Below are 25,022 nucleotides of genomic sequence, written 5' to 3'. Positions count from 1 at the left end.
TAGGACACGATAAATAATTTTGTGTCCTAAATTTGCCATGGTAAATTTAGTTTATGGATCACGGTAAATTTAATAATTAGCCATGGCAAATTTAATTCATAGATCATGGCAAGTTTTACCATGGCAATTTTTTAACTGATTTTGCCATGGAAAATTCACTAGATGACCCACGGCAAATTCAGTTTAATGCCCATGGCAAGTTTCTTTTTCCAAGGCGATGTCTACTTTTTTATGGCAATTTTTAAAGTGATTTGCCATGGCAAATTCACAAGATGTCCCACGGCAAATTCAGTTTAATGCCCATGGCAAGTTTCTTTTTTCAAGACGATGCCAAATGTTTTACCATGGCAATTTTTAAACTGATTTTGCCACGGCAAATTCACTAGATGTCCCACGGCAAATTCAGTTTAATGCCCATGGCAAGTTTCTTTTTTCAAGACGATGCCAAATTTTTTACCATGGCAATTTTTAAACTGATTTTGCCACGGAAAATTCAGTTTAATGCCCATGATAAGTTTCTTTTTTGAAGATGATGTCAACTTTGCCATGGCAAATTCACTAGATGTCCCACAACAAATTCGGTTTAATGCCCATGGCAAGTTTCTTTTTTCAAGACGATGTCAACTTTTTTTTACCATGCCAAATTCACTAGATGTCCCACGGCAAATTCAGTTTAGTGCCCATGGCAAGATTCTTTTTTTCAAGACGCTGCCAGAAAGAATACAATTTTAACTAAGGTATCTCATTGTTGCATTCTTATTCATCTATAAGGATGTGTTTGGTTGGGGAACGAAGTAGAATGTAATGTCATGGTTCCATTCCACTAGAATGGGTTGGTTCCGTTCCTATGTTTGGTTTGGACAAATAGGTGAAATGGAACGGTTCCATTTTAGTGTTTGGTTAGAGATATGGAATGGAATGCATTTTTGTTCATCTCACCTTTTGCATAAAAATAATGATGTTTTTTCTCACATATATATGCACAATTGTCACTAGTCTTCATATTTTTGACACATAATAAATAATTGCCAGGGAAAATACTACTCCCTCTGTTCATTTTTATAAGGCCTTAAAGACATTTCAGACAATGTGCAAAATAGCCTATTTTCAGTTGTCTGAAATGACTTATAAAAGTGAACGGAGGGAGTATTTATTCACTCATCTACATGTTAAAAGTCTACCAAAATATAAGGCATCCATCTATATTCATGTCAAATACAAGGCATCAACCCATATAAGGTCAAAAGATCTGTCAAAATACAAGTCATTTACTCAAAATTGAGCTTGCCGTGATTAGGAAAAGGAAGCTAGCAAGGGGCAGAAGATAATTCTTTTCCCATTAGAGCTTGCTGTGATTACGAGAAGCTAGCAAGTAAAATGGTCGTTACTGCCGCTGATTGTTGTGACTGCTTGCCGCTGATTGCCCATCTGTAGCACGTAGCCCAGTGACGGCGGCGGCAGGGAAAGCCGAGCAGAGCTGATGGACAATGGTGCCCATGTGGAGGCGGTGCTGGGAGGCCGCGTGGAGCAGGAGGTAGTAGGAGTCGTGGGCGCTGCTCTGCCTCCGAGATCGGCCGCCGCCGCCGCTGCTCCGCTTGTCGGATCGGCTGCCGCCGCGTGACTCTGCATGTCAGATCGGACGCCCGCCGCTGCTCCACCTCTTCCCGGTCAGACCCCAGGATCCCGCCGCAGTGACCAGGTCGTCCTTTCGACGGGGAGACACGAGGGACAGGAGTGTGCCGGCGGTGAGACATGAGCGAAGGGTCGAGGTTGGGGCATGGTTTGGCCGAGGGAGAGAGGGCAGAGTCAGGGGAGAAGGGAAGACGCGAGGCGTTCCGTGTGGTTCCTCCGATTTGGAGGTACCAGCGGGTTCCGCATCTGGGGCGAATATGCCATTCCAGGGAATGACTTGGTTCCGGTTCTTCGACCCAACCAAACGCGAGAATCACCCCTGAGAACGGGACGGACCCATTATATTTCAGTTGATGACCTGAACCAAACACACCCTAATTTCTTGGTATTATATTAGACGAGTAATTATCTCTGCACACTACATGGAAAAATACTTAGTGCATGTGGTCTTTTAGTTAATTTTCATTTTTTGTACACATAGTAGGTTTTAGGCATTTTCAATTTTTTTTGTAAACAAATATCCTTTGTGTCTATGGCAATTTTTGCTTTGTTAAAGACGGATGGCAATTTCTGGTTTACATCACTCCGATAATTTTTAGTTCTTAATTTCCTTCTTTTAATGGCAATTTTTTCATAACATGGCAAAATCTGGGCTTTATTTTTCACAGATCATTCTTTTTATTCGCAGTACAAACTGGGCCATACTGGGCTTGTTTTTGTCTTTTTAGTCACCCGGCCGGGCTGTACAGGAGATATTCTGGGTTGTTCACGCTGGGTGGGGAGAGCGTTCGGGCTGAGGCTCCTCTCATCCCGAACGAACCTGTTCGGCCGAACGTCCGGCCGTTATCGACGTCCTACAGCTACAAGAATGAATGAATATGCATTCACAAATCGGCTCGATTTATGGTGTCCGAGGCTGCCGATCGGGCAGGAGGTCCAACTCGCCGCACAACTCGAACTAATCCCGTTTGGTAGATCCATGATAGCAACCAACAGAACCCTACCTAAACACGAAGAGGCAGCTATCAAATCCCACCCGATCTCTCCTCTCGCTGCGTACGACCATAAAATCCGACCCGATCTCAGAGGCACCCACCGTAACAGAGTAGGACGCTTCTCAAGGCCGCCTCCCGCCCTGGATCACCCTTGACACAAGGGCAACTCCACCACGGCCATGGAGGAGGTAGCCCCCAAGAGCCCTACATCCGTTGGAGCCGGCGACCAGCAAGTACCACCTGGAGATGGCGGCGGCGAGGAGCATGTAGGCCTCGATGACCTAGACCTCATCAGCCGCCTCCCCGACGAGGTGCTCGGCACCGTCATCTCCCTCCTCCCCACCAGGGACGGCGCGCGCACGCAGGTCCTCTCGCGCCGGTGGCGTCCCCTCTGGCTCTCGTCCAATGCGCCGCTCAACCTCGGCGCTGACTTCGCCCTCCGTGGGGAGGAGTGCACCCTCTGTTGTGCCACCCATGAGTGCATGCACAAGCGCATCGCCTTCGTCTCCAAGATCCTCGCCGACCACCCAGGCCCGACCCGACGCTTTGCGCTCCACCTCGTATACTGGCCCAACATCCCGGGCGTTGTCGACGGCTGGTTCCGCTCCAGGCCACTCTCCGGCCTTCAGGACCTCGAGGTCGTCAACAAATCGAGCCGCTACGTGCTGCTGCCATCGCACGCGCTGATCCGCTTCGCGCCCACGCTTTGCCTGCTCAGCCTCAGCCAGTGTCGATTTCCGGACCTGGGTGTGCCACCGAGTTTTCCGCACCTCAAAGAGCTTATCATGTACGATGTCGGTATCTCGGAGGACTCTTTCAAAACCTTCATCTCCAGGTGCTCTGTTTTGCAAAGCGTTTCACTCCACAACATGGAATGTGGTCGCCTTTGCATCAACTCGCCGACTATCAGGAGCATGAGCTTCTACGGCCGTTGGAGAAGTGTCATCACTTTTCAGGAGCTGGTCATTGAGGACGCCCCTTCCCTTGAGAGGTTGGTACCACTTGATCCAGACGGTGGTCCAGCGACCATCCGCATAATCCAGGCACCTAAACTGAAGATACTTGGTTTGTTATCTGGAGGCATATCCACACTCCGCATTGGAACCACCGTTTTTCAGGTTAGCTGCAAGCACAAACGGTCGGGCCATTCGCCGCTTTCTGTATGCATGGTATTATTATTCTCATATCACACTTGTTGTCCTTTTCTTCAGAAAATGGTTGCCGTCAGCTTGATAACCAAAATGCACACAGTTAAGATTTTACTTCTTGACACTATTGGTCCTAATCTGGACTCGGTTGTTAACTTCCTCAAGTGCTTCCCTTGCTTGGAGAAGTTGTATGTCATTGTTGTGAGTATTCATATCTAATGTCAAACTCAGCAGTAGCTTATGTTATAGTGCTAGTACTATTTTTGTTCCTAATTTTTTAACAACTGCCTTTATATCGGGGTTTCTTTTGTCTATCTGCAGTCACATCCAGAAAGGGATTCTTCTTTCTATCCGCAGTTGCATCTAGAAAAGGATATTAACAATGTGCGGGAGCATGACCCACTTGATCCAATTGAATGCCTTGAACTCAATCTAAAAAAGGTGGTGTTGAAGAATTATGATGGTATCAAGAGGGCAATAATTAATTTTGCCAAGTTCTTTATTTTGAATGCCAAAGTGCTGGAGGAAATGGAAATCGGAGTCCTCGGCCACGGCAATGACAAACGGATGCAGTATCTACATGAAGAGCTACAGGCGGAGAATAGAGCTTCTCAAGATGCACAAATTGAACTAAAGAGGGATGTACGACAAGATTTCAAACACCATAGGCATACCCATGATTTTTCGGTGGCGGACCCTTTTGATAGGCCCTGTGGACGGTTGCTATAGATGTTCTAGATCAATTATGTTCTAGATATATAGCCTTTCTGGTGCCCTTGTTTGTCTGTCTAATGTAGTAATGTTATCTCACCATTGTGATGAACTGCAAACTGATTTACTTCATTCAGCAATGCAATGCTTTTCTTACCCATGTTTGAAGCAAATCAGGATTCATGAAGCGGTCCCAAAGGTCAAGATTCAAATCCAAACTCACAGATGTACAAGACGTTTGAATATTACTAGTACGTACAGTATGTGTTAAGTTCAGTTGGTACTGGTTGTTTCTCTCCTGATTCACGTCCTATGTAAACTGGTAGCACTACAGGCTGCAGCTAATATATCTTTGTATGAACCACTTGCTTTTATGAAAGTCATTCAACTTTGTTTAGAATAGTTTTTGGTCTAGAAGTATGTAGTGTAAATTTTTGTTTCTTTGCATGCAAGTCATATAACTTTGTCAGCAAGTCATTAAGATCACTATTTCAAACTGAAATACCCAGTCATAATTTGCAACCTTGTTTCTGCTGTTTAGCCGGTGACCTTTTGCTCGTTTTACAGGATTCATTTCTTTCACACATTTGAAATTGCATTTATAGTTACTTAGAGCATGTTCGGGAGTCCTCCGCTCCTCAACTCCGCTTTTGGAGCTAGCGGAGCGGCAACGAACGCGTCAACTCTGCAGATTAAATAATCCAGAGCGGAGCGGCTCGTAGTACAAATTGTCGGAGTCGCGAAAGTGGTGCTCCCGGTGCTCCGTCTCATGCCTCGTAGCAAATTGGCCCAGGAGTTGAGTGTATTTTACCAACCAATGCCATTACTTACCGGTTCGGGGGATAAAACAGGAACAGAACCCCACTAATCTCTTGTCCTCATTCGTTCGATCCTGATTCCTTTTCTCCATGTGCACGGCTGCACGCGTCGAGGAGCTGGAGTTGGGGGCCGAACGTTTTGCCAAATTATAAAATGTGCAGGTAGAGTTGGGAGTTGAGTAGCAAGGAGTGGAGTTGAGAATTTAGAGGAGTAGAAGGCTGCCAAGCATGCTCTTGTTGATCTCCACTATCATTGCGTTCGTGATTGCGTTGAGATGGGGAAGATGGCAGTGGAGTTCATCAAACTGGCGAACAGAAGGCGGATATTCTGACCCTCTTGGTCTTGTTGGTTTTCGGGAGCTTCCTGGTCAAGCCTCTTCGACATGGCCGAAGCTTGTTAGGCCCTGTACAGCGGGGAGGTGCTTAGCCAGGTGCTAGAGAGAAAAATCCCATTTTTTTTCTCCTTATATTGGATTGCACCGGTGCTTAGTAAGGCAGGCAAAAGCAAATGTTTGCTTCCGATGCCAGCCGACGCTTAGAAATAACTGCTCCCTTCAAAGCCTCCATCAACAGATCAAAGAGGAGAAAAAAAAAGTCCAACGCCTCCATCTAACCAACTGAAGCACCTCCCCTTAGCACTTCTGCATTGCAAGACTACGTCCGCTGCTGCTTTTTTTTTCCCTCAAGCACCAGCGCTTAAGCACTGACCATTGTATAAGGCCTTAGTTAAGGTAATACACTGTGGCGTAACCAACACCTCACAGCCAATAAATATTGTTTTTTGAGCAATGAAAACAGCGGGAGAGACTCCCACTGTTATGTATTAAAGAAAAGGTTTTCTTTACAGAGTTATTTACATATTTCCATGGTAATGGAAATTTTGGGCCCTAAAAAAAGGTCAAGGAAAGAAAAGGAAAACAGAGCAAACAGCAACAGGGGAGGCTAACATGAAGGAGCTCCACAAGGAACAAAACCATTTGGTAGTCCATCTAAAAAATGGTAGTGACGGATGGACGCCGAGGTACTGTACAAAATTCGAAATTTCAGAAAGCCGAAGCAATCGCCTTCCGAACAAACTGCCAGCCCCACCATTTGCGCGATCACCCAACGGATACCGCGCTACCTTCCTTGAGCCCCCCACCCCTTCCCTCCCAAAACCCACAGGCGGCACGGCGGCGGACAGCGGACGGCCCGATCTACTGCCGGCCTGCCGCCGCAGGCAGCATTACTACGCTCCTCGGCGGCCGGGGGTTGTCGTCGGGGTGTTCACCCTCGCGGAAGATGGCGCCGGCGCCGCTCGACGTGGTGGTGATCAGCTCCGACGACGAGGAGGATGAGGAGGAGGAGGTGATCAGCTCAGACGACGACGAGGAGGAGGAGGAGGTGATCAGCTCCGGGGCGTGGGTTATCTCGCACGGCACCCTCGGGTGGATCGCGTGGATCGGCTGCTCGCTGGTGCTGGTACCGCGGAGGAAGCCCGGCGGCGTTCGCGCCGGCAAGGGCGAGGAGGGCTCCGGGGAGTGGGCCGTCTCGCGCGGACCCCTCGGGTGGGTCGCGAAGCTCGGGGACTCGCCGGTGCCAGTACCGCAAAAGAAGAAGAATGGCGACGACGACGACGACTGCGTGGTCCTGGACGGCGACCCTGATAGGTCGGCTGCCGTTGCCGGCGCCAAGGTGAGGAGTGCATCGTCGTCGGATGAGGTGGAGATTGTTGCTGTGAAAGGCGAGGTATATATATTTGAGTTTGTTCCTTCCAATTTTTTTTATCCTTTTAGCATAGCATTGCAATTGCATTGCATTGCGATTTGTGGGTAGCGAATTGCTATGGTGGAGGCATTTGTAGAATCAGACTGCTAATTTCATCGGACGTTCATAATCATGACTTCAGAATCGAACCGTGAAAATTTGGTTTGTAGAGCATCATACATCAAGGGGAAAATCCCCTTCTCACTGCTGCAGAATATACTTTCTGATTCCAATAATATCTTAATCAGTTTTTCAAGAAGAAAATAAAAGAAGAAGCATATGCACTTTTCAAACAGACAAGAAAAGAAGAAGCATATGCACTATTCAACTTGTAACATGCAAGTACTCTGCTCAACTGCATATATCTGGTTCATTGCTTACCTGTCCTAGCTGTTTATGAGTATCTGCAGTTTATGTTATCGAATTCAACAGAGATAAGGGGAGGAGCTTTTTTCGCAGAAACTATACTGCTGCAGTTTACTTGTGGAGTTGTGCATGTTAGCATTCCTTTATCAGCTAGGTGATCAGTGATCACAACTGGATGGTATGATTCTGCAGATAGCATGCAAGGACTTCCCACACTCGCGCCATTTATGTTCCGAACTGCCTTTCGGCACCACTTCTCACGTCAAGCATTGTAGCATGGTAAGTCACAAAGCATTTTCAACTCCCTGTCCCTGATGTTGTCTTCTGGCAATATAATACAGTGATTCTAGCGCATTGCTGTCTTTCGAATGCAGTGCTACTGTTTTGTATGCGATGCTCCAGCTCCATGCAAGGATTGGGGCAAAGGGCTCTTGAATGATGATCATTGCCATGCCACTGACAAGGAAACAAAGTGGAAAACACTGAGGCAAGCATTCAAGTGCCAAAGTGTACCCGCAGCTTATCCAGATGAACACCCAAATGTTGTGTCCCCCACAACGCCATCACCAAGACAGCATGGATATTACGAGGAGCATACACCGGAGCCTGAGGGGTGCTTCGAGGAGACGGACGAGGAGGCCAGGGTGTGTGTCAGAAACCTACCCTTTGACATTGACAGCAAGGACCTTGCCCAGCTCTTCGGGTATGCCGGAACCGTCGTGTTCTCCGAGGTAAGCCTTCTTAGCTCTTCAAAACCAGTATGTGAAAATAGGGCATCAAATTCCTGATTCATGAGTAATGTGTGCACTACTAAAAATGGTCCTGCAACTAGTGGTTGTATAGCAAGATCCTGCAGTTCTGTACTTCCCCTGTTGTATGTGATGATGATATACATTGTTGAATCCATTGGGTGAAGCTGCTGGAATATAATAGCTTGTGTGATATGTTAAGGTTGCACATCGTAGTCACTTGGATTGGTCATTATATTCCTTAATTTGCTGGGCGTCCAGTTGTAGCTTCTTCATAAACCCTGAAATAATATAAATACGTTTTCTTATCAGTACTGAATGCATTATTTCCTCACCTTCTCTAGGCTATTCTTGCGGTATGCGATATCTGTTTTGTCGGTGCTGTTGGGAGGCAGTTAAACAATACAGTTACCAGGACATATATGGGTTTCCCTTTGTTCTAAAACACAGTTTCTACTTTGTGTCTCTGCAGATCATTTACGATGGGGAAACAGACCAGAGCTGTGGATATGGATTTGTCACCATGAGTAGTGTTCAGGAGGCTGAGAAGGCTGTGAAGATATTCCATCATAGTGTGAGTATATCTGATAAATAATAACTTGATGTCATGTGTAATTCAGTATGTTTAAGAATGTATAAAATTTTGTATTGACATTTAGAATTGACAGGAGCTGCATGGCAGGCCTATGACAGTGAACAGGGCGGCTGCTGCACCGTTGCCCTGTCGATCGGTGTCTTCTTCATTCAAGCTCTACGTGAGCAATCTGCCCTGGGAAGTGGACGGCCCTATGCTGAAGCAGCTGTTCAGCGGGTACGGTCAAGTGGTGGCTGCTAAAGTCCTCTACCACGGAAGAGGATCTCAGCGGCGCTCCCGGGGATTCGGTTTTGTCACGATGGGGTCGCCGGAGGCATCGCAAGACGCCATTTGGTACCTCGACAAACAGGTCAGTCAGTGTGTAGTTTGGTGGTTTCCCTGACATTTTGTACCTGGTTTTACCGAGATAAGATGTTTTGATTTGAGTTTTGTAGGTTTGGAAGGGGCACAAACTGCGAGTGCGAGTCCCAAGAGAGGAAGGGACACGCTGAGGGTTTTAGGTGCTGGGTTTTGCAGGTTTATGATACTGGTCTAGATTTAGAGCGAGACTCCGTTAGCTTTCTTGCCATGCTTCTCTTTTCGTATTTTCTGTTACTACCCCTGTAACAGACTACGTCCTAAAAAACAGTTTGGTTTCAGACGAATAGTACTCCTATATTTCATAAAAACCTGTAATTTTTATCATCTTGGTGACTGTATTGGCTAAAACAAAGTTAATTTGCTATCTGTCCTTGCCTAAACATACACTGAAAACATCCACAGTTCCATGCATCCTACACTATACTAGGTGGCTTGCTCTGCTGCCCTCCTGCTGGTGCCGATGGCGCCACCGCTGCCGGCTCGCCGCCGTCGATCTTGTGGATCACCAAATGCAGGCCAGGGTTCAGGAACGCCCATATCTGGATTCTGTCCATCATTTTCAGGCCACTCCCGCGGACGAAGCTCTGGCTGTTTCCGTATTTGAGCACCGTGTAGTCGTTAGAATCCCATCGTGTCAGCCGAGCATCCATCCGGTCGCCGGCACGGTTGATGTAGAGCGGAACGACGAGCCCGCCGTGCTTCCTCCCTTGCGTCCTCCCGTTGCCGGACGCCTGCGCTTTCAACTTCTCCCGGGTCTTAAGAGTGTCCAGGTTGGCGGCGTGACGCCCGTCGTCGGAGAGGAGCGGGCGGAGACGGTCGACGCCGGCGCTCGGTATCCTCAAGCGGCTCTGCTGCATCTCGAGGTCCGAGCACTCGACGCGCTTCTGGGCGATGAAGTAGAGCGTGTGGCCTGGCTGGAGGCCCAGCGCCGTGCGTATCCAGGCCGGCTCATCGGGGCTGCGCCGGCGGCGAGAGGGACGTACCGGCACGGCGCCGCCCGCAGCGGAACGGCGTCGATAGGCTCAATAGAGAACGGTGCCGCTGCGGCGCTGCTTGAGGACGCGGCATCGCTCGTTGTGATCTCTTTGGCATGAGCATGGCCACGGTACATCGTCTGCAGCGGGATGGCGTCCATGGGTTCAGTGGCCATTGCTTCTGGGGAACGCTTCTCGGCGTCGCTGTCGTGTGTTCTAGAGGATTCCGGGACGTTGCCGTCGCCGTAGACCACGATCGCCAGCGCGAGCGACCGTGAGCTGCTGGCCGGAGCTGCTGTCCCCACCGTTTCTTGGTAAGCATAAGCTCCAAGCTTCCGCTTCCTGGGTGGCAGCCTTGTTTCCGCCGCGCCGCCCGAGGCGACCGAGGCGACGAGGGAGCCGCCGGCGACGGTGCTTGGTTCATCTTCATCCGGTGGCGCGACCGAGAGCTTTAGGTAGTCACGCGGCGCGTTTATATGGTTCAGCGTCACCTCCCCGGGTTGTTCCGGCCGCGGCCATGCTTCCCCGGCGGGCGTGAGCGACAGCGTCAGGTACTCCGGCGGCGCCGCGTCAGGCCCCTGCAGCAGGTGGGCCAGGGACACCGCCGGCAGAAGGGGCTCGCCGTCGTCGACGCCGGCAGCTGCGCACGAAGCGGGCATCGATGCCGAACAATGTCGCGCCATCATCGTCGCAGGTGCAGTCGATCGCCGTCGAATGTAGATTCAGGGCTTTGATTCCTCGTGGCGTGAGAATATATATATATATATTGTGCCGAGGTACGTACGTGGATATGCATTTGGAGTCGAATTAGGATTCTCATTCAAGTGTCCGTCTCGCGATGATGAATTAGGATTCCAGCAGCAGTAGTAAATCCGTCGTAGAGTAGTAAAATTTCTCGTGGCGAGCGGCCCTAGATGAGGCCCAGCCCACACGTCCTTCAGAGGCGGTGCAGCGAGCCGCCCACTTCGCGACCCGGGTACTGTTTCATGCCCATTTTTCAGTCGGTTTTAATAAAATACTAGACCATTGATGGCGCGCGTTGCCGTGCTCGTCAAATTTATCAATAGAATGATAGGAATTTACATCATGAAAAGAAAATCACAAATTCTGATCACACATTTTCAAGGTAGAAATGTAGAGGCGTCAGACAAAATGTTCCTTTTTGCATGAGGCGGCAGCAAGTCAGTGCGGGGATGTCATAGTTCAAGAGAATGAAAGTAGGGTACAAAGGACATACAAATTGAAGTATCGCTGCTTTATATAATTTTGGGTGGTCTGGAAAATTCTCAATTAGCCTGTTCTGAATCTAGGGACGGCTATGTAACATCTTTCCAAAACCTTGCAATTGAGTTTATTTCTTCAGGATTTGGGAAAACCTTGCAATTCAGTTTATTTCTTCAGGATTGGGAAAACCTTGCAATTGAGTTTATTTCTTCGGGATTGGGACCATCAGACCGTTTCTTCATAGCAGGTCGAACAATTAACTTTGATTAATAATATTTGGGATTGTTTTAGGATGAAACTTAATAAACTAAATGAAAAGGTATTAATTTTAATCGAGGCATCGATATTGGGGTTGATGGCATCAAATTATCGAATAATGATTTCTCAAAGCTGTAAAATATAGCAAAGAAAAGTGAACATATACCCAAACTGTGCAATTGAAGAAATCAACAACCCTGATTGTGAAAAGTAACATCTGATACATCATGTTAACGGGTAATCCAACAAACAAGACATATATATCTTTTCTTTTTAGCTTAATACATGCAAACAATGTTATTCAAAAGTATGGTTGCCATTAATACAGACTTTTGTCAAGAAAGAATTCTTGCTATTTGTTTCATTCCCATATGTACCGTGTCTCTTGGAAAAATATTCATGAAGCAGATTATTAACACATTGAAAAGAGATGCATATGATTTGAACGCATACATTATGGTACCATTTTTTTTCATTCCAAATGCACTTACATGCCCTGAATCCACTGTAAAAAGGCCAGCCATGGAATCCAACCAAAATACGTGTGCAAGCTTTGCAGCCCGGCAAGTTTTTTCCCTGGTTTTGTTGCTGGAATAGTCTCTGTGTACCGAACCAACACAGTTTCTCGTTTAGTATTAAAGCTGTAATATATTGGGCCAGAAACAACAAAATATGGGAGAAGGGCATAGATGTACTCGATGCATACATGAAAGGAAGGGGCACAATGAATCGCCATGAAAGATGCTAATCTATCTAGGAGCCATGGGTGAACCTCGTACGTACAGAGATGCTGCAATCGAAGGAAATAGTGGCTGGCCTCTGCTATTCCTGCGTGAAAGACATACAATCAGAAGAACATTCGAACGAAAGCCATATTTCTGAACTCAGCGACGAAACGAGGCAGAAGCTAACAATATGAACACCAACCATGTAATAGCAAAAATCTACCGTTGGGCAAGAAAGTTGACTACAGGCCAACGAAATCAGATCAAGGCAAGACCGGGTACTCCTGTCTCCTCGAGGGGATTGTCCTGGTGCGCCTGCAAGTGGTCAGGCACTCAGACAGGCAAGCGTTGTTGGATCCCTCGAGCGCTGGATCCCTCGCTCGGCTTGCGTCGACTGGATCCTCTGTCGGTTCCCTCGCGCGCGTCGCGTGACTCGCGTCCGCTGGATCCCGTCGACCGCCGGTTCCCACGCGAGCGTCGCGTCGGCTTCATCCCCTCCCGCTGCGGATCTAGCGTCGCCTGGCTCCCCACCCGCGCGTCGGATGGATCCACAGATCGCTGTGTGATTTTTTTTTTTTTTTTGCGTCTCTGACCCCGCGTCGCTCCGCTCGGGCGACTCGGGAGGAACTTCGCCAGTCGCCGGCGGCCCCCTCTCCCACGCCTCCTCTCCTCCGCAGCTGCCGCTGGCCTGGCCGCGGTGGCGGCGGCCCCTTGCCTCTGAAGGTGGCTCGGGGAGATCCCGCGGCGGACGCGTGGTGGCCGGGTGGCTGGGTGGCCGCGGTCGTCTTGGTGGTGAGCTCTGCCGGGCTCGAAGCCGTGGGGCGCGGGGCGCGCGTGGGAAGCAGGGTGGCGTCGAGGTGTCGCGAGGCCTGCTCGCCGGCGCTTGGGGGTGGCGCGCGCGCGTTTCCCTCTGCTGCGGATCTGGCCGGCGCGCTGGATCTGGGCCAGCGGGCGGCTGTGGTGTCGGGGGCTTCGGTCCCTTGCGTCGATGTGGTGGTCGCGCCGTCTACGGCCGCACGGGCGGCGTGGGGCGCGGGGCCAGGCCGCTGGCTTGCCACTTCCTCTCTTCCCGGCCAGATCCAGGTCGGGGGCGGCAAGGTTTCCTCCTCTGCTCTCGACCTCCGATGGATCTTTTGCAACCCCTGTCGCCGCCTTGCTCTGTTCCACCTTCTGCTGATTCGGCGGTCTGGTGGTTCGACGGGCGGGCGCTCGGTCTCTGTCGCCACTCAAGGTTGTTGCCCCTGTGCGGTGGTGGTTCCGGTCTCAGCAGTGCCGCGGCTCAGCAGAAGGGTGGCGAGGATGATGGCTATGGGCGAAAGCTCTGTGTCGGCACCGGCGGCAGCGACGCACTGTTGTGTCGGATCCCTCCTTGGAGGTGCCGTCGTACGATGCCTTGGTTCCTCGCTCACTCTGTTTGTTCTCCAGGTGAAAGCCTTAGATCCAACTCCTGGATCGGACAACGGTGGTGTCCTCGACATCGTTACCACCTTCGTGGCGCCTGTCTTCGGAGACGCTGCTCAATGCTGCTTGCCTGAGGGTTGGGGTGCTGCTTGGCTGGTTTGAGGTTGGTGGTCGATGGTGGTGGTGCGGCCAGTCTGGGGTCGACGGGGTGTGTGTCGTGGTTGAGTGCTCTCTTGGTGCGTCTCTGCTAGGCGGTGCCCTGCAGCTACGCCAGTGGCACATAGGTGCCGTGGCGTCATCTCGGCCTCGTGCAACCTTTCGAATGTACCCCCGACACAGGTGGTGTCGTGGCGTTGTGCGGTCTCGGTTGTGTGGAGCCTTTCGATTGCGTCGATGGTGCAGTGTCGTGGTTTGGTCTGCTTGGCGATGCCCTTCGACTACGCTGGTGGCACACAGGTGCCGTGGCTTCGTCTTGGATCCGCATGTCCCTTCGAATGTGCCTCGTGACACAGGTGGTGTCACGGCGTTGTGCAGTCTCGGATGCGCGGAGCCTTTCGATTGCGTCGACGGTGCAGTATCGTGGTTTGGTCTTGGCTGGCCGATGCCGTTCGCCTCCATCCTATGGTGTTCTTTGTTGTGTCTCCCTCCTTGTACCCCATGTATGTGTGTTGTGGCGTGTTTTTTTTGCTTTTCTCTTCTTCTCTGTGCCCCCTGTAATTCCGGTTCACTTGAACCTATCCTGCGACAGGCTGTAAAGTCTTATAGGCAAATGAATACAATTCAGGTGAGGAAATCCCCCCCCCCCCCCTTGAAAATTCAAAAAAAAAACAGACCGCTGTGTAGTAGAGATAAATGGGCCAATAAGCCCACTCAACGACAGGCCTCCAAAAAAGTCCCTAGAACAGCAGCCTATTAGGACAGCCAGCCCAGTGCGGTAAAATCGGTGCTCAAACCTAGATCTGACGGCCAGATACTGTTCAACACGAAATCCGACGGCCAAAATCACAGGGGATGTGAGAGATCTCGCTTTAGGTGCTTTTATACTGTCCTTAATGGAAATATATATAAAAAATTAGAGGCGAGCAATTATATGAAATTTGAAGAGAAAAATAAAACATTATGTGAACTTTTAAACATTTTAGGTGAACATTTTTTCAACTCGGGCAATAGTTTAGCGGGGTAAAGTAGACTTGTTTGTTTCTAGTATGAATGGAAATTCTAGTCCGAGGAATATATGATTCGTTCATGTTCTTTTTTTACTTGCCATGAGGATGCAATGACTACTACCTCCGTCCTGATTTATTGGTCCTCTTTGTATTCTTTGTCAAATTTTAACCATAAATTTAACTAACAAAATATTAATGCATGTTGCCAAAAAATATATCATTGGATTCATATTTGAATACAGTTTCCAATGATATAATTTTTTGCGACATGCATTGACATTTTGTTAGTTAAATCTATGGTCAACGTTTGGCACGAAATACGAAGAGGACCAATAAACCAAGACGGAGGTAGTAGCTCCTAATAGCTTGATTGATGCAAAAAAAAGAACAATTGCTACAAAATTTAAGTAGGAAATGAATTGCTAATGTCGGTCATCACAGTTACAGCAATGCATAAATTGAATAATATTGAATGCTGGTACTTCATCGTTATCGATAATATATGGAATGACAAGATTGGAAATTGATCGGGGCATCATTTCCTTATAATAATATGGTAGCAGAATAATTGCTACAACATGCATTATCAGTGGAACTCATATGTGTGTTGTTCAAATTCTGGTCAAACCTATAAATACCACCTATAGATTATGTTGATGTAAGTGTTTGTCTCGCATTCGTGTTCACGTGTCCGTGCGATGATAATGATGGGAAAAGTGTAATCCGAACTAGGTTCGCAGAATGGTAGTAATCAACCCTCTCGCAACAAGCGGCACTAGATGAAGCCCAGCTTACACGTCCTTCACAACAAGTGATGATGGGAGTCTAGCCCATTGGGGCTTTAGGCGCCAAAGTTTCCCCTAAAATGCGCATTAGCCCGCTTGCTCGACTGCTTGCTTCTCTCTCTCTCTCTCTCTCTCTCTCTCTCTCTCTCTCTCCCTCTCTCTCTCTCTCTCCTTTGATGTTCTCTCAAGAAACAAATGACTACCATTTTTTATGTTAGTTTTGAAAGTTGGTAAAATAAAAAGCTCCTTTGCTGTTCTCTCAAGAAACAAATGACTACCATTTTTATGTTAGTTTTGAAAAGTTCATCAAATAAAAAATTTATGAAATTCATAAAGATATTCAAGGATGTAAAAAAATTCTCTTATTTGAAAATTTACATGATTTTCTTAAAAATATTCATAAAATTTAAAAAATTTAAAATTTAAAGTATATACAAATATGCTTGAGAAATTGAAATAGGCGAAAATTTGGTCAAAATGTTACCAAATTCAAAAACACTCCTAAATTTGAAAATTGTTATTAGATTTGAAAAATATTTTGAGTTAAAAAATGAGGGATTCTAAAAGCAATATTAAAAAATAATGAATTTTAAATAGAAGAGGAAAAGTAAAAAAGACAGGCGGAACTTTCCAGGTTCGGAAAACAGGAAAAATACGCAATACTTTAGTATATTCTTGGGCCGGCCCGTTACCTTCCACGGTGCACATTTTGTACTAATATTGAACTATCAGTGCCTTTAGCACTAAATAGAATATTGACATCAACTGCCTGGTAAGCTTCTTTACGTAGTTCCTCTAAAAGAAGGCTATTTTTGTAATTATTGTAACAAAAAATCATAGCAGAGTGAATAGACGTGCAAAATTACTGACACCTAGCAATATTTCAAACACAATGGAGTATGTAACAAATCACTACTAGTTCTAATTAATCTTTGAGAGAATTGATCGCAATGTATGCAACAAAAAAACCAACTCATGCCACAACGTTAGAAACAACTTTGTAGCATGAACTCATCCTCTGTAATTGAAGCTCAAAGCCGCATGTGTGTATGTATGGAAATAAACACAAGCTTGTAGAATGTCAAAAAACTGCAACATTGAAAATCTAAAAAAAAACTTTATTACCGACATTCCAGTGGCTACCTCGTCGTCTTGGGCTAGTCAATGATGATTTTGCTCATTGGATCAGAATGGCATGATTAACTACCTGGTTTGAGCTACAACTTGGAATCCATTAGACCATTACTGATCTACTACCCCACCGCTAAAGATTTTAGATTTTCACCGCTCATAGGTTTACACCCTGTCATGGGTATTGCACGGCAATACTCATTGGTTGGAAATTTTATGAAGGTAATGCACACGTGGTTGATCAAGGTGCCGAATTTCACATGGTGGAGGTTTTACCCAGGTTCAGGCCCCACGTTCTCTCTTGTATGAATAATGTGGTTACAATGTGTGATCTTGTTGATACTATTGAGGCGGTCTAGATTTGAAATAATGAGTCTTCAAAACCTTTCGATCTTCATCTTCGGAACCAAGTCTTTGGACTAGGGAATTTGGTTAGGAAACCAACTTGTGCCACTGGGGACAGATAGTCTATCATCAGCCAGGCAAAACCAAAAAACCAAAACTTCCTTCGAAACTTAGGAAAAACCAGGCAAAGATCAAAAAGCCAAAAAAGGAAGAAAGCATCTGAAGACCTGAACCGCGTACAAAAAAAAAAAGACCAAAACCCAGATAGAGCATCCAATGTGCTACACGTGGCGACAGTTGGGCGCACCACTTGACGCACTTTCAAGCAATAAAAGTGGCCCTTGAGGGAGCCCCCAAGGGGTAACCATTTGTTAGCTCTCTCGCTCGGGCGCGTCTATTCTATACATCACCTCAGGCGAGTTAGATGCTAGCCTCACTTGCGAGGCTGGAGCTGGCCAGCCCAATAGGACGGTCTAGGTTTGTTATGCAAGTGTTTTTTGTTCCTTCTAATTTATTTTGTACTTTATTTACATTTTAAAATATACTAAATACATATATTCACAAAATTAATTTACTTAATTTTTATAAACGTTCACCACACATTTAAAAAATGTTCAAGAATGTTCACAGAACTTTTAGAAGTGTTGATATCATTCAAAACAATGTTCATGACATTTAAAAATGATCGCGTGTTTCCAAGTTCGTGATAGTTTTACAAATATTTATACAATATAGAAAAATGACCACATAATTAAAAAAATATACGTGGCATTGTAAAAAATGTTCACATGTTTCAAAAATATGTTCATGACATTTTTACAAATTGTTCATACAATGTAAAAAAACGTGTGAGTGGTTTTTAAAAATGTTTCATGCCACTGAAAGAAAATTCCAACATATATTTGAAAACAAATTAACATGTATTGGAAAAAATGTGAAAACAATGACTATCCAACATGTATGAAAAATATGTTTTACGTATATGAAAATCTACACTATACTGAAAAAATAGATATGTGTAGAGAAAAAGAAGACAAAGAAAAAAAACTGATGTAAGACAGAGGAAAGCGGAAAATGAAAAAAAAACGCCTAAGCTTCTAAAACATGTCCAAACAGGCCATGAAAGCTTGAAACCGATTCGGAAAAGACCATGTTCGGATGGTCTGCTGATTGAAGGAGCCACTAGTTAACGAGCACTCATTCGGGAGCTTCGCAATAATCAGCGTCACTTGGTGCGCTCTCAGCCATTCGCAACATGTCGCGTTCTGGGCGCTTCTTTTGGATTTTTTTTGCCCGCGTTTTCGGCTATTTAAACGATTTTTTCTGGGTTTTTTCAACGTTTTGGTTTTCCATCGGTCTTCCTTAGCTTTTGGACAAAAAAATTCGAAAAAAATAATTTCACGAAAAAACGCATTTTCTTTTTTTCCCTTTCACGAGAGTCTTGGCCGTGCCTCTCGAAAACGAAAAAAACGTGTTTTCTGTTATTTTTTCGCGAGAATCATGGTTTTTGCTTCCACAAGAGGGACAGTTATGCTTTCGTGAGAGTCACGACCGTGCCTCTCAGAAACGAAAAAAAGCGTTTTCTATTTTTTTCCTTTCGCGAGAGACACGGTTTTGCTTCTGCGAGAGGCACGGTTGTTCTTTCGCGAGAGTCACGGCCGTGCCTCTCAGAAATGAAAAAAAAACATTTTTTGTTTTTATCCTTTTGCGAGAGTCATGATTTTGCTTCCACAAGAGGGACAGTTATGCTTTCGTGAGAGTCACGACCGTGCCTCTCAGAAACGAAAAAAAGCGTTTTCTATTTTTTTCCTTTCGCGAGAGACACGGTTTTGCTTCTGCGAGAGGCACGGTTGTTCTTTCGCGAGAGTCACGGCCGTGCCTCTCAAAAATGAAAAAAAAACATTTTTTGTTTTTATCCTTTTGCGAGAGTCATGATTTTGCTTCCGCGAGAGGTACGGGTGTGCTTTTGCGAGAGTCACGGCCGTGCCTCCTCGGAAACAAAAAAAACACGTTTTCTCTTTTTTTTCTTTTGCGAGAGTCATGATTTTGCTTCCGCGAGGCACGGTTGTGATTTCGTGAGAGGCACGGGCGTCTCTTTCAAAAAGGGAAAAAACTTGTGCTTCCGATTCGGTAACAAAGATCGCTCTAACTCTCCAAGTTGCGACAAGTGACGCACATACAGCATGTCGCTTACAACAAATACTCCTCAACTAGTGATTTCAACTGATTGATGCTGATGAATCGGAGCTGGTTCGAACCTGAGACCTCACTCGTCCTTCATGCTTGTATTACCACCCCGCCACACACCAAGTACTGATAAGTTTCAACCTTTTCCTTCTTTTATTCTCTCTTTTTTTTCCATTTGCCTTTTTCTTTTTGTACGAACAGGTTCCCCTGCATCCTTTTGAATTTGATGAACTTTTTCTCAAATTCTATGAACTATTTTGAAATTCTTTGAACTTTTTCAAATTCGGTGAATCTATTTTCAATTTCGATGAACTTATTTTCAATTTTGATGAACTTTTTTTCAATTTTCGGTGAACTTTTACCAATTTTTGATGAACTTCTTTCAATTTTGATGAACTTTTTTTAATTTCCGATGAAACTTTTCTAATTGGATGAACTTTTTTCAAATCAGTGAACTGTTTTTTCAAATTTGATGAACTGTTTTATTCAACATCGATGAACTTTTTTAGATTGGTGAACTTTTTGTTCAAAATCGTGAACTATTTTCAAAATCGATGAAATTTTTCCAAATTTGCGAACTTTTTCGAAATTTCATGAACTTATCCTAAATTTTGCGAACTTATTTCAAATTCATGAAGATTTATCAAATTCATGAAAAAAAATTAGTTTGTACAAACCTTTTCAATTTTATGAACTTTGTTCAAATTCACGCTTTTTATATTGTGCATTCATTTTTCTTTTCATTTTATCATAAAATAATACAGGTTGGTATGTAATAAGGACTGTTTGTCCTTAGAATAAACAGTGTGGGTAGATCAGCCTAGTGGCTGTGTTCGAATTTGACCGCACAGGCAGTCAGGGTTCAAATCCTGGCCTTACCACGTTTCCGGACGCTGCAGGCGCCAGCGGCGCGAATCAGCGCTCGCAGCGCTGTATAGGAGCTCCCGTCCCCAACTGGGCGGCCCATTCAGGAGGCGGCGGCGCCGCCGCCCACTTCGTGACCCAGGTACTGTTTCAAGCCTTTTTTTAGTCGGTTTTAATAAAATATGGAAATATATAAAAAATTAAAGGCAAGCGATTTTATGAAATTTGAGAAAAAAATAAAACATTATGTGAACTTTAAGGCATTTTCTCAAAAGGGCGAACATTTTAACTCGGGCAATCATTTATCGGGGTAAAGTAGACTTGTTTATTTCTAGTATCAATGGAAATTCTAGTCCGAGTAATATATGCTATGTTAATTTTGTTTTTACTTGCCATATGGATGCAATGACTAGCTCCTAATAGTTTGATTGATGCAAAAAAAACAATTACTACAAAATTTAAGTAGGATTCATTTATGTATTTGTTTGCACATATCAAACGAATTGCTAGTGTCGGTCACCACAGTTACGACATTGCTTAAAATGAATAATATTCAATGCCGGTACTTCATCATTGTCGATGATATATGGAATGAACAAGATTGGAAATTTATCGAGGCGTCATTTCATAATAATAATATTGGTAGCAGAATAATTGCTACAACATGCATTATCAATGTAAGTAATATGTGTTGTTCAAACTCTGGTCAAACCTACAAAATATCACCTATAGATGATGTTGACTTATGTGTCTGTCTCCGTGTTCACGTGTCTGTGCGATGATAATGATGTAAAAAGTGTAATCCGAACTAGGTTCATAGAATAGTAGTAACCAACCCTCTCGTGGCAAGCGGCACTAGATGAAGCCCAGCTCACGCGTCCTTACAGCAAGTGACGATGGTAGTCTAGCCCATTGGGGCTTTAGGCGCCGAAGTTTTCCCTAAAACACGCATTAGGCCTCTTGCTTGATTGCTCTCTCTCTCTCTCCCTCTCCCTCCCCCCCTCTCTCTCTCACTACTAGGAAAAGGCCTACTAAGTGACGATGGTAATGCGCCATTAGCATCACGTCACTAGAATTTTTTTCTAATGGCGCACCTGTGGTGCGTCATTAGAATCTGGTATTCTAATGGCGCACCGCTGGTGTACCATTAGTATGGCCCACGATGCGCCATTAGTATTTTTGAATTTTGAAGGCGGGAAAATAGTAGTGACGCACCGTCTAACCCCCACCGTGCGCCATTGCTATTTTTTTGAATTTTGAATTTGGATCTGGATCGTGATTTTTTTGCCCATTTTTTGCTTGTTTTTTTGCTCATTTTTTGGCACGATATTATTTCAAATTTTGTTCCTGTATTTGGATCATTTACGTTATTTTGCCGTGTTCTTTTGCCGGAGAGGAGTTCGTCGGAGAGGAGGAGGAGGAGGAGGTCACCGGAGAGGCACTCGCCTACATCGCCGGAGAGGAGGAGGAGGTCGCCGGAGAGGAGTTCACCGGAGCATCGGAGAGGAGAGGAGGAAGGAGAAACCATGAGGGAATGGGAGGAGAGGAGGGAGGAGGAGCTCACCGGAGAGGAGGGAGGAGGAGGTCGCCGGAGAGGAGGAGGAGGTCGCCGGAGAGGAGGAGGGTAGTATGGTGGAGGAGAGAAGGGAAGATGGAGTGGAGGAGAGGAGGAGATGGAGTGGAGGAGAGGTGGAGTGGAGGAGAAAGAATGAAGAGGTAAGAAGGAGAGGACCGCGGGCAGGTGCGCCATTACTAACTTTTTTTTTATTTTTTTGATTTATTTTGAATTTTGAAGGCGGGAAGATACTAATGGCGCACCATGGGCAGGTGCGCCATTACTAACTTTTTTTTTTATTTTTTTGATTGATTTTGAATTTTGAAGGCGGGAAGATACTAATGGCGCATCATGGGCAGGTGCGCCATTAGTAAGTTTGAATTTTTTTGCCTCCCCAGATCTTAAAAGCCCCGTAAATTTTTTTCTGTTAGGTTTTGGAGGATTTTGAAAATGTTTAACGGGGTTCTCCCGATTAAATTCGGATGTAACTTTTCAAGTAGATGATTTTTCATATAAAAAACTTTTTCATCCGAGTTCGTATGTAAAAGTTTTGCCCATTTTTACAAATTCTCGAGAGACTTTGCAAAAATGTCGAAAATTCATGTTTGTAAATTTTGCTGACAACTAGACCACATATCACATGGGAAACTTATTTTTTTTTATTTTTTTTGACATTTCCATCATTTTTTTAAACTGAAAAGGCGGTCCAGGGAGGGTGCATTCGGTGGAAGTAGTGTCCAAGTTAGTAAACTGGAATGGCGCACCATTAGTAATTTTTTTAAACTGAAATGGTGCACCATTATATTTGTAATTTTTTTAAACTGAAATGGCGCACCATTCCACGGTGCGCCATTAGTAGTTCAACTAGTAATGGCGCATCACTCCCACGGTGCGCCATTAGTAATTTTGAAAAAAATTAATTCTTTTTTACTAATGGCGCACCGTGGGTGTGGTGCGCCATTACTAGTTCAACTAGTAATGGCGCACCACACCGAACTAGTAATGGCACACCGCACCCACGATGCGCCATTAGTAGTTTTGAAAAAAATTAAATTCTTTTTTACTAATGGTGCACCGTGGATGTGGTGCGTCATTAGTATTTGCACACTAACGGCGTATCAACACATGGTGCGCCATTAGTATTTAGTAATAGCGCACCACATGCACAGTGCGCAATTAGTGTCAATCCCATCTTTAACCATTTTCCTAGTAGTGTCTCTCTCTCGCCCTCCTTTGCTGTTCTCTCAAGGAAAAAATGACTACCAATTTTTATGTTAGTTTTGAAAAGTTGGTCAAATAAAAAATTTACATATTTCATTAAGATATTCGAATTTTTTTAAATATTGGATTATTTGAAAATTTTCATGATTTTTAAATCTTCATAAATTTTAAGAAATTTAAAATTTTAAAATATTTGTGAGTTCTAAAATATACACAAATACGCTTGCAAAATTGAAATAGGCAAAAATTTGGTCAAAATGTTTCCAAATTTGAAAATGCTACGGAGTTTGAAAATTGTTATTGGATTTGAAAAATATTTTGAGTTAAAAAATGAGGGATTCAAAAACAACATTCAGAAAATCATGAATTTTAAACAGAAAATGGAAAAGTAAAAACAAGGCAGGCAGGACTTTCCAGAAGGTTAGAAAACAGGGGGAAAATGCAATACTTGAGTATATTCATGGGCCGGCCCATTACCTTCCAGGGTGCGTGTTTTGTACGAATATCGAACTATCAGTGCCTTTAGCACTAAATAGGATATTCACATCAACTGCCTGGTAGGCTTATTTACGTAGTTCCACTAAAACATGGTCTTTTGTAATTATTGTAAAAAAATTGTAGCACAGTTAATAGATGTGCAAAATTACTGACACCTACCAATATTTCAAACATAATGGAGTATGTAACAAATCATTGCTAGTTCCAATTAATCTTTGAGAGAATTGATCGCAACGTATGCAACAAAAAAACCAATGCATGCCACAACGTTAGAAACAACTTTGTATCATGAACCCATCCTGTGTAATTGAAGCTCAAAGTCACAGTCGCATGTCGCATGTGTGTATGTATATAAATAAACACAAGCTTGTAGCATGCCAAAGAAAAACACAACATTGAAAAATCTAAAAAAACATTATTGCCGACATTCCAGGGCCTACCTCGTTGTCTTGGGCTCGTCAACAATATTTTTGACTCGTTGAGACCCTATTGTCAACAGATCTTATGAGCCACATCATATATGTGTTTTGATGGCTCGATTAATTCCCTGGTTTGAGCTCCAACTTGGAATGCATCGGACCATTAGGCTAGTCATAGTGGGAGTAACTTAGCAAGTAACATAACGCATTTCGAGAAATTTTTGCTTATGTGGCATGTAATTAATGAGAAGTGGTAACATAATATGTTACTGTAACATAGCGCTTTCCAAGACAAGATGAGTCTACAAGCTAATTAATGAAGTCTTCTATGATACTACTACTATATTACTTTGCATTATGAAGATAGTAATTTAGACTAGTGTCATATGTATGACACTAGTATAAGTTACTCCCCACTATGACCAGCCTTACTAATCTACTACCCCACAACGAAAGTTTTCATATTTTCACCGCTCATGGGTTTACACCCTGTCGTGGGGATTGCGCGGCAATACTCATGCGTTGGAAAATTTGTGAAGGCAATGCACACATAGCTGATCACACTACTGCATGATTGCCTAGCTGTGGCGAGTAGGAAAAGCCCATTCATGGCGGGCAAGGCTCTCGGGGCCGCCGCCACTGCTATTATGGCATCAGTGGCGAGCGGGAAATATTGCTCGCCACAACTATTCTCTCTGCCCGTCACTGGTAGTGGTCTAGGCCTATAGAAGAAGTGTTGCCACGACAACGTTTTTTTCCTGCTATGGCAGCATTTTAATGAAGCGGTTATTGTATTTTACACTTAATTATCACATTGCAATACAAATATACTACCTCCTTTCCGGTTTATAGGGCTCAATTCAAAAATCTCGCCAACCAAGGTAGATGGTGAGTGGTGAAACAATTTTTGTAGTTTGCAAAACCACTCAATTTTAAAAAATTATGTTTACCAATGCATTAATTGCAATGCATGCATGCATAAAGTACATGCATTGGTCAATTTTCTCTTAATACTTGCATGCAATGATTTATTGCACCTTGAAATGTGAAGATGTGATGGGGAACAACCAAATTGAGACTTATAAAATGAGAAAACTAAAAATTTGAGATAAGCCCTATAAACCGGAAAGGAGGAAGTAGAATGTTGTC

General features: G+C 44.8%; 3 protein-coding genes across 4 annotated transcripts; 2 read left to right on the top strand and 1 right to left on the bottom strand.

Moving 5' to 3' along the window:
- The first annotated feature begins 2,806 nt into the window (after positions 1–2,806).
- On the top strand, positions 2,807–4,504 carry LOC125533133 (uncharacterized). Of its 2 annotated transcripts, XM_087541302.1 has the most exons (3): positions 2,807–3,745; positions 3,839–3,976; positions 4,097–4,504. In XM_087541302.1, exons 1-3 carry the CDS (start codon positions 2,807–2,809, stop codon positions 4,502–4,504), a joined length of 1,485 nt encoding a protein of 494 aa, XP_087397428.1. The 2 variants fall into 2 exon arrangements, with proteins under 2 accessions (XP_087397428.1, XP_087397425.1); XM_087541299.1 differs by having other exon boundaries at positions 2,807–3,976.
- Positions 4,505–6,585: 2,081 nt separating this feature from the next.
- On the top strand, positions 6,586–9,251 carry LOC147992760 (uncharacterized). The gene is made up of 7 exons (XM_087541291.1): positions 6,586–6,651; positions 6,814–7,032; positions 7,609–7,695; positions 7,791–8,147; positions 8,638–8,739; positions 8,834–9,109; positions 9,195–9,251. The coding sequence occupies exons 1-7, from the start codon at positions 6,586–6,588 to the stop codon at positions 9,249–9,251; spliced, it is 1,164 nt and encodes a 387-aa protein (XP_087397417.1).
- Positions 9,252–12,101: 2,850 nt separating this feature from the next.
- Positions 12,102–14,320, bottom strand: LOC147992759 (uncharacterized). Its single transcript, XM_087539129.1, has 3 exons — positions 14,203–14,320; positions 12,525–13,563; positions 12,102–12,404 (listed from the first exon to the last, which is right to left on the bottom strand). Exons 1-2 carry the CDS (start codon positions 14,318–14,320, stop codon positions 12,635–12,637), a joined length of 1,047 nt encoding a protein of 348 aa, XP_087395255.1. The 3' UTR covers positions 12,102–12,404; positions 12,525–12,634.
- Between the last annotated feature and the right edge of the window lie 10,702 nt (positions 14,321–25,022).

This window comes from Triticum urartu, chromosome 1A, assembly GCF_056163025.1.
Source record: "Triticum urartu cultivar PI428250 chromosome 1A, HENAU_Tu73, whole genome shotgun sequence".
NCBI classification, from domain to species: Eukaryota; Viridiplantae; Streptophyta; class Magnoliopsida; order Poales; family Poaceae; genus Triticum; species Triticum urartu.
Note: the sequence above shows the minus strand (reverse complement) of the source record. Positions and strands in the feature narration are given on the sequence as shown.